We start from the raw sequence: 9,180 nt of genomic DNA on the forward strand, positions 1-9,180 counted from the left end.
GACACATAAATGTAAGCATTTTTGGCATTAATAAAGATTTTAACGAAAAGTAATCATTTGTTTTATGTTACATTCAATCGTGAGTTCATATTTACAGTCATGTTACTCAAAGAAATGTTTGCAAAAAAATAATTACTGACTGCACGATAGTGCCACAACATACCGGTATTTTCATGTCTGATCAGGGCGATAATAACCACCACAGACATATTGAGGAGGGCTAGTACCCTCATTAATTCTAAATCGCTAAACCCTTTTCTGAAATATTGCCAATTCGAGGGAGATAGGGGAATATTTTCACCCCTACCCCTTGACACTCTGTTTCAAGGGACAAGGGGAAGGGGTAGGCGGAGGGGAAGGGGTATAAAATAGAATTGGGATTGGGCCTTTGAAATAACTTCTCACAAGTGCTGACAGCTGTTCAGCCATTTTGGCAGACAGCTTCCATTTCGAAATGGAAACTGTCCTTTTTGGAAAAACTAAACGGATTTGAATGGCCAGCAAGAATCAATGTTTCTAGCCTAAAGAAAAGTTGCCTGCCCCCTACCATCTATAATCTATACCAACCCAGCAGCCTGTCAAAGGAAAGGGAATTTCTGATTTTTTCCAACTTCAACAGCTGACTGTATTTAACACTACTTTGTGTAAAACCTTATTAGGTCTTAATGAGGGAAAACAGCATCATACAGTGATTAAGTATTAAAAACAAAGTATAATGGTTTTAAGATTTAATTTAAGAACTTCCTCTAGTTGGCTACGATATTTTGGCCATTTGTAAACATTAAATCACACCTCTTTTTTTTCCCGTAATTTCAGACCTTCAAATCTGTGGCCTTATGCACAAGTGATAATCTTAACCAAAAGCTCGAACTCGTGATTAATCACAATTAGTGATGGAGAATTTATCCAAGCTTTTATCTTTCAACCACAAGATATTATTCATGTGCACTCTAAAATTGGTAAATGCCTGGTTGCCCAACACCAGCCCACTGTAATAAAGAGAGACAAGCAGACATTCAAAAGAGAGTAAGCTTTTTTTCCTCCCTTCAATAAACATGGACACACGGCATGAAAAATACAGCAAAGGTCACAAGAGAGATCAAAACCAGGGACAAACAAAGAACACAAGTCTCTGAATACAGTCTGATCCAGATAAGAGATGTTGGGGCAGATAACGAACATCTAAAAGAACAGAAATTCAAAGAAAGCAGAAACAGAACAAGGCTTAAATGGAGAAACTGAAACTACAGACACATACGTCTCTGTAAATACGTGAAAAGAGAAGTGTACACAGAAGATCAGAGAAGCAAGCAAAAAAAATATGGACAGTCAGAGAAGACGAAGAAGAATTTCTTGAAGTCACAGTCAGCCGCAGAACAGTCCAGAAACTCTTTATCTGTAAATAGACACCAATGGTAAACACCTCATGACAAAATTTCTACATTTCAGAATGAGCAAACCGAACATGCAAGTGTTAAGAACAAACGTTAATTCTAAAATCAATAAAAGCCAAAGCTCTAAAAAAAACCTCTCAAATCACCAATTTAAGGTTAAAAATCCTTAATATTATTAACATGAGCCTTAAAAGGGACATATCATGGAAAACAGGGTTGTTCAGGTCTACAACAAGACATTCTTCCACAACCCAAAACGCCTATTTATAAAAAGCAAGCTATAAAATGGGCCATTCGTAATGCTGTATGTTTACGAGTAGGGATGGGTATCGTTTAAATTTTATCGATAATATAATCGATATACCGGTACTTATCGACACTGTTATCGATACTATTTGGTGCAAAAAGATATGAAGTGAAAAGTTGTTGAAAATTTCAAGTTATTTTATTACTGCTGAACTTTAGCAACTGTATTAAAAGTTCTTCAGTCAAGAGCAGCAAGTTATTTTTCTCCGTGTTTTATTTTATTAACATTAAAGGAATAGTTCACCCAAAAAATGAAAATTGTGTCATTTACTCACTCTCAAGTTGTTTTAAACCTGAATGAGTTTCTTTCTTCTGTTGAACATAAAAGCTATTTTAAAGAATGTGGGAAACTAAACAGTTGCTGGTCCCCAGAGACTTTCATATTTTTTTTCCTACTATAAAGTCAGTGGGGACCAGCAACTGTTTGGTAACCAACATTCTTCAAAATATATTATTTTGTGTTCAGCACAAGAATAAATAAAAATGAATACATGTTTGGTACAACATGACTGAGTAAATAATGACAGAATTTTAATTTTTGGGTGAACTATCCCTTTAATGACAAGTGGCAGCATGTTTAGTACTGCCGCTTTAAGAGCTGCACGCATCTGTTTTTCTGTCTACTTTCACTTTAGACATAATTAACTGTGTTTATATGTAAACCTTGTGTGTTTTTGACAATATTAGCGCAATTAGACGATAACCAAGATAACCAAGTAAGCAGGTGCTGTTTGACCGGCCCGTACGGACGCTTCAGGGGTACGCGCTCTGAATAAGCACATGTTAGAACAGCATGCAAATGAAAATATTAACCGGCAAGGCTTTAAAGCACGCGGAAAAAAATTTACTTTTGTGATTGCGAATAAGTGCAGTGTCTTGTGAGTGCAACTCTACCGAATCAACATTTGATGTGAATGTGTCTTGCGAGTTGCAGTTGGAGCTGGAGCAGGGAGACATAGCCTAATACAGCGCATTGCTTGAGGTAGATGTTGTGTTTTGTTAGTAAATGTTTCATTATATTACTAATGTTGCCTCCTTCATTCACTATTACACTACTGCATATATTCCATCTGACACTGGTGTCACCTAGTTTTGTAACGCGAGCCCACACTTTCAAACGTTTCACTCTTGCCGCAATGACTGATTGCAAACACACACCGCACATGAGCATGGATATCACACGCACGTCGAGCAAACCTCGGCCACATCATTCAGTGAAGGAAAATGACAAGCAGCAGCTTCTAATTCATCATTAACATTGAAGTATACGGAGATCAAACAACGCAAGTATCGACAACAGTATCGTTTGTCCTGAAGCTTATCGGTATTCCGGTATCGACCCAATTACGTACCGGTCCAAAAAAATACCGGTTCTCGGTACCCATCCCTAGTTACGAGGTCAGAAGAACTATTAGTAAAATTAACATATGACCACCCACATTTGCATAACCACACTATTCAATATTCGGAAACATGGTAGGAGTTGGTACTGCTTCTCTTAAACTCTTAACCCTCTAAGCACCAAAGTCACAAAATTGCGACAACACGTCATACTTAATAAAATAGACTGTAGTTCCTAATATGGTGTAATATTCATTTGTATTCCCTACCACTAGATGGCAGACATGTAGTACTTCGATTCTAGACCAAAATTACGTCACGTTCCTATTCAAAGTGCAGAGCAAGTGAGCTATTGTGTCATTGATGCGGAAGCAGTTCAGTTCATAGCGTGCGAGTAAATTATGAGATTTGTGAGAGAAAATCGCCAAATGGCTAATAAAAAGTTGTACCGTGAGGATGTGTTGCAAATGTTATTCGCCAATTCTGACTCTGAAGGGGAATATTTGCCTTTTGGTAATGACGATCGGTCGTCTAATAATCGCGCTTCTCCCGGTACATCTTTGCAGCGCAATGGCGCCGCCGTGCAAGGCGAGCGTGTTCACGAAGCACAAACAAGTGATCGTTTCAGTGATCATTTCACATTTCAAATATCTACTATTTCCTGAATATTATGAAATTCAAGATGTCCGCCCCCTGATGACGTCATAATATACAAATTAGACGAGTATTTTTACACCCCACATAAACTTTCGGTCATGCCCAACATTTTTCTAATTTACAGTAGATCTCTATCTTTAAGCCCTTTCAAGCCACAAGCTTTTGAAATCTTAATGTCAAAATCCAGCATTTTTCCAAAAATCCCTGGCGCCTAAAGGGTTAAAGGCACAGCAAAATCAGATCAGCCTGTTTAAAGAAGGGTAGAAAATGTCCCCTTTATCTGTAGGCAAATAAGAAGCCATTTAATGCTGTTAGCATATTAGTTACTTGACAGGTGCATATAAGTTAGAAATTAGAATCACACTATTGTAATTGCCCAAGTCATGACATCATTCACACAGACTCAAAGCAGTTCAAAAGAAACTGTGAAACGACGGCTCCTGTCAACTATTAACTCCTTGCGACTGAGCTTTATACTGTATAGTAAAAGTATACAATCAGAGGTCATGAAGCTCAAGGTTAGGTAACCAATTCAGTCACGAGACTCAAAATCCACCATAGTGACAAAACTCAGCTGACCTAGCAACAGCAAACCGTAAGTAGCAGAGATTCACACACATGCACAAGCCTGTATTTACATAGAGGTCATGTCGTTGAGGGCATGATCCAGCTCCTCACTAATGGCCTTGTACTTGAGTTTCTGAGCGTAAAGCTCATCTGTTCACACACAAGGAAAGAAAGAGAGCAGAGAGGAAGGAAAAAGTCAGACGAGGGAGAGAGTATGAAGGAAAGATAAAAGGAAATAGGAAAAAACAGCAAATAAAGATTAAAATGTTAAAGCGGACAGGAAAAGGACAGGGAGATAATGCTATGAATAGAGTACGACCAGTATAAAAAAAAAAAAACAGGATCATATTATAGCTAATGGAAGGAAAAAGTGTTAAAGAGAATGACACAATCATACCTTCCAAATCATCAATGGTTTTCTCCAGTTTGGCCACAGACCTCTCAGCAAACTCAGCACGGGTCTCAGCCTAGCAGAGAAAGACGTGTGATCAAACTATGAGCAAAAATCTGCATAATAAATCAAAATAAAACTGAAAAGTTACTCAACATTAATAAAAATCATTAAAATCCATTTATTAAAAAAAATAGTAAATCACAATAAACCTAATGATATTTATAGTTACCCTAATTGATCGAAAATTTCAAAGGTAAAATGTTACATTTCATAATGGTGAAGAGTGGCTTAAATGGGTGTAACATAACCAGCGGCATGAGTTTGGGACAGGACTACCAGTTTGTTGAACGATGGAAGTGTTTGAAACTTGATTGAAAAGAAATTTTTGCATTTCTGTTAGTTGTTGCCTATAACATACATACAGATAGGTCTGTCGCAATAATCAATATATCGACTTATCGCACAATATATGTACATGACCTCATCATTTTTGGTGACGCAATATATTGCCCATTATATTTACATAAAAATTAATGTCACCATTCTTTTTGCACTCCACTTGCGCCTGTGTCTTTTGCAGCTTCTCGTACATAACGTGGTGTAGTTGGTGCTAGTTCAAATTTAAAAAATGCTACTACAAAAAAAAAATTTAATCTGCAGATATGGCCTTGTTTAGGGATCTGTGCCTTTGTGCATACATACATTTGACTGCCAAGTAGGGATTGTGTTTTTCAGTAATACAGTGCACCCTTAATTTACAGAGAAAAGAAGGTCCAGAAAAAATCTGTAGATGGAAAAATCTCCATACAAGCTATTTTTTAAATTTTCTTTTTTTCTACTTGCTACTTTGCACTTTTTGTTAGAAAATGTTCATTTACTATTTATTAATGTTTTTTAAGGTATCTAATATTTTGATACTTAATTTCCATGATCTAAATATTAAGAATGAAAAGTTTGTCGTCATTTTAAAGTGTGTTGGCCTTCTTGCATTATTATGCTTTTATATTATGATTATATATTCAGTAGCTTAAAATGACAATAATATTGTTTATCGCAATTATTTCTGGGGCAATATATCGCACAACAAAAAGTTGTTTTTGTGACAGGCCTACATACAGATCCTATTAGGACAAAAACTAAGATTACGGGAATTACACTTAGTTTAATCTAGGTCAAATAAACCTGGAATTGTATATTACAAATATTGTTGGCTCCTTGACTTGCTTTTGTTCCTCTTCACTTTGGATCTGCTAACTGTAAATGTAACAGATGTTTTCAATCAAAGTGACTTAAAAATGAGGAAGCCCTAGTAACTCATTTCTCCATTTACTGATACATGATTATGGGATTGTTGTGTGCGCAGACTGTGCACTGCATGTGGAAATCTGTGCTAGTGCAGGTCTTACCAGTCACTGAACAGAATGAGGACAAATGTAAGAAACGATATACATTTAATGCACAAGTTAACATTAACTTTGGCCGCCGTAATAGAAACCAAATCACCATGTGAAATCATCTCACCTCCTTCAGCTTATCAGTGAGGATCTTGATTTCTTCCTCATACTTGTCTTCCTTCTGGGAATACTGTAGGGAAATAGGAAAATAAGTTGGGGTGGGGTCTTATGAGAATCTTACAACTCGGCATGCACACACTCTGCGAGTTTGGCACCCTTCAAATAGACAACCGATTTCATGACACTTTAATGCTGACATGTTTCTACAACAGCTCTTGAGCTGAAAAGTAGCGCAGCTGTCTATGTTTTGACATTATGAGGCATGTTTTTCCCCTCTTTTCCTCAAAGTTTCTATGCAAGCTGGCTGAGTTCTGGCCTGCTGCTGTTGTGCAAGGCTTGTGACACGATGGCTAAGATTGCTGCTGTGTGCTGCCAGAGCTTGAAACAGATCAGGACATGTGCACAGGAATGCAGCCGCAACATCAACAAAACACCAGGTACGATAGAAAGGGAAAAACAGCCAGAATTCAAGGAGGAATTTTATATATTGGGGGAAAAAAGTAGTAGTAGACTTTCTACAGGCTGTGGACTTCTATAGTTAAACCAACACCACTACTTATGCAAACCATAAAGTGCAACAAACACCAGCTTTGATTAGGAAAATAAATGAGATCCAATAATAGGATTCCATCTAAAATTCTATTGTACTGTAACACACACACACAGCATGCCGCAGAACCACATGCAAATGAATGGGTGTTTCTGTCAAAAGCTAATCACATGCAACACAGCATTCATTAGCATCACTTCTGCTTTCTTAATCTAAAGGCTTCCGAGACCGGTTGCGCTTGATTCTGTAAGGGACCAAAATGGTGGCACTTCATTCATTTCATTACGCAACAGTGCTTCAGGCATGCTGAATAACATCTCATCTAATGGTGATATGGATATGGGAAATGAGAGGGGGGTCTTCACTGTACCCCTGTGGCCAAATACAGCTTTTTCTTGATGTAATGGTCTACCACTGTAATCTGGTCTGACATATGTGGCCTTTTGCTTCAGATGATGATATACAGTTGTACACCAGACAAAAGGGCACTTGTAAATGAGGGCGTTCATGTTATGCTCACATGACCAGTTAGATCACTGGTTTGGTAATTAGGAAGCCTATATTTGATTGCCTGGAAGGCAATTTGCAAGGCACATTTGTGGGGACTGAATTAGAGTTCCTTTGAGGGTTAAAAAAGGGACGAACACTGCAACCAATCAGAGATCGTGCAGAAGGAAACACACACACACACACACGCTCCCTACCTTCTCAGCCTGGGCCTCCAAACTCTTAAGATTGTTGGTGACATTTTTCAGCTCCTCCTCCAGCTCAGCACATTTGCTATATACAGAGCAGCCGTTTTGATTTTGGAGGAAGCAGAAAAGAAAGGGGCACAGGGCAAAGGAAAGACATGAAGACAAGCCAGCAGCAGTGGCAGAGTAATAGAGATGATGTTAAAGGACAGTTTGTGAGGGACAGTTCACTCAAAAATAAAAACTGACATTTACTAGACCCCATGTCATTTAAAACCAATATCACTTTCTTCTGAAAACAAATAAATATGACATTTCACAGCCCTGCTTGCACATGACCATACAATGAAGAACTGAAGAGCTCTAAAAAAATGACCAAAAATAAATAAAGTATTAAAATAAAAACCTAAAATTGTATATTATTCAGCAAGGATGCATTAAAGTGATCAAAAGTGACATAAAAAAAGACATTTATAATATATATATGTGTATATATATACAGTGGGTACGGAAAGTATTCAGAAAATGCATCCGTGGTGAACATAAGAGACTTCTTTTAAAAACACTTAATCTTACCAAAAATTTTTTTTTATTTTTAATCTTAACTTCCAAAAATGTAAATGTTGACTTTAAGCAAATAATTTAAAGGCTGTTCCTCACTCAATACAATCATATGGCTTCAGAGGATTCCAAGAATATAGTGCACATTGTATTAAACACTTTAGTGGCATTTTGCCATTTTTGGAGCAAGTCGGCCCTCATCAGCATTCACTGTCAATATATGAAAAACAGAAAACTCTGCAAAATATCTAGAGTTTCACAGAAGAAATAAAATCAAGAGTTTCAAACAACATGAGTAAATGTAAATTTTTTTGAAGAACTATAAAAGTAGTGTAAAGTAGTGTATTTATGTTGTCGTCCCATGCCAAAAGTGCTTTGTTTTGAACCTACTGCCTATTGCACATAGGGAACATCTAGTAACCCTCACCCTAGTGGCGTGAGCAGATTTTAAGTGTCAAGGAAACAGAACTCGTGTGATTCTAAAACTGAAAGCTGTCATGAGCCGTTCTAAGCAGTTTGTTGTGGAACATGAACATTTAAGCAGATGAGACACAAAAATGCACAGTGACTGAAGCGTGTTACACAAACATGCACATCATGCCACTTTCAAGTAAACACGACTCATGCGGTTTACGAAAGAATGATATCTGGAAGTGGATGGCTAGATGAGTGGAAGGAAGGTGGAAAGATGAAGGGATAGGGTGGAAAGATAAACCAGGTAGATTAAAAACGCACAGTGCTGGAAGGAGGAGTCCTGTTTTATGCTCTTTTCTTTTTCCTTGCTAATTCACTTGCTCACTTTCACTCAGGTATTCAAAATCCAGATCCAGCTAGAAAACAACATTCTCCCAATTGTCTGTACGCCCCACGTCTCCAACAAACACATAAGCGGCCACATAACGTCCGACATATAGACACAGAATTTTGCAACTAACATATATACCTTCTCTTCTGAGGCCTGCAGAGACTTCAGTGTCTGGTCAAGAGCTCTCAACTCCTCCTCCATCTGCTTGACATTGCTGTTAGTTTGAGTGGGGAGGGGAAGGTATGTCAGGTCAAAGGTCACACATGCCCAAACACAAATGAGAAGGGAGGGGACATATGAATTTCAAGCCCATGAAATCGCTCACACACACACACAGTCTCTCTCTCTCTCACTCACACACACACACACACACACACACACACACACACACACAAACTC

General features: G+C 37.8%; 1 protein-coding gene across 5 annotated transcripts in view; it reads right to left on the bottom strand.

Moving 5' to 3' along the window:
* The window catches only part of LOC107656626 (tropomyosin alpha-3 chain), a 24,496-nt gene that overhangs the window by 2,737 nt on the left and 12,579 nt on the right, over positions 1 to 9,180 (bottom strand). For 2 of the 5 annotated variants that reach the window (XM_016444544.1, XM_016444547.1), the window contains 3 exons: positions 7,428 to 7,503; positions 6,181 to 6,243; positions 4,663 to 4,732 (listed from right to left, as the gene is read on the bottom strand). In XM_016444544.1, the coding sequence (XP_016300030.1) occupies positions 4,663 to 4,732; positions 6,181 to 6,243; positions 7,428 to 7,503 (209 nt within the window). Of the gene's footprint in view, positions 1 to 1,015; positions 1,397 to 4,336; positions 4,416 to 4,662; positions 4,733 to 6,180; positions 6,244 to 7,427; positions 7,504 to 8,919; positions 8,996 to 9,180 lie in introns of those variants that run through there. The other 3 variants (XM_016444545.1, XM_016444548.1, XM_016444546.1) reach the window with 2 other exon arrangements.

This window comes from Sinocyclocheilus anshuiensis, unplaced genomic scaffold (assembly GCF_001515605.1).
Source record: "Sinocyclocheilus anshuiensis isolate Anshui unplaced genomic scaffold, SAMN03320099.WGS_v1.1 scaffold1393, whole genome shotgun sequence".
Classification (NCBI taxonomy): Eukaryota; Metazoa; Chordata; class Actinopteri; order Cypriniformes; family Cyprinidae; genus Sinocyclocheilus; species Sinocyclocheilus anshuiensis.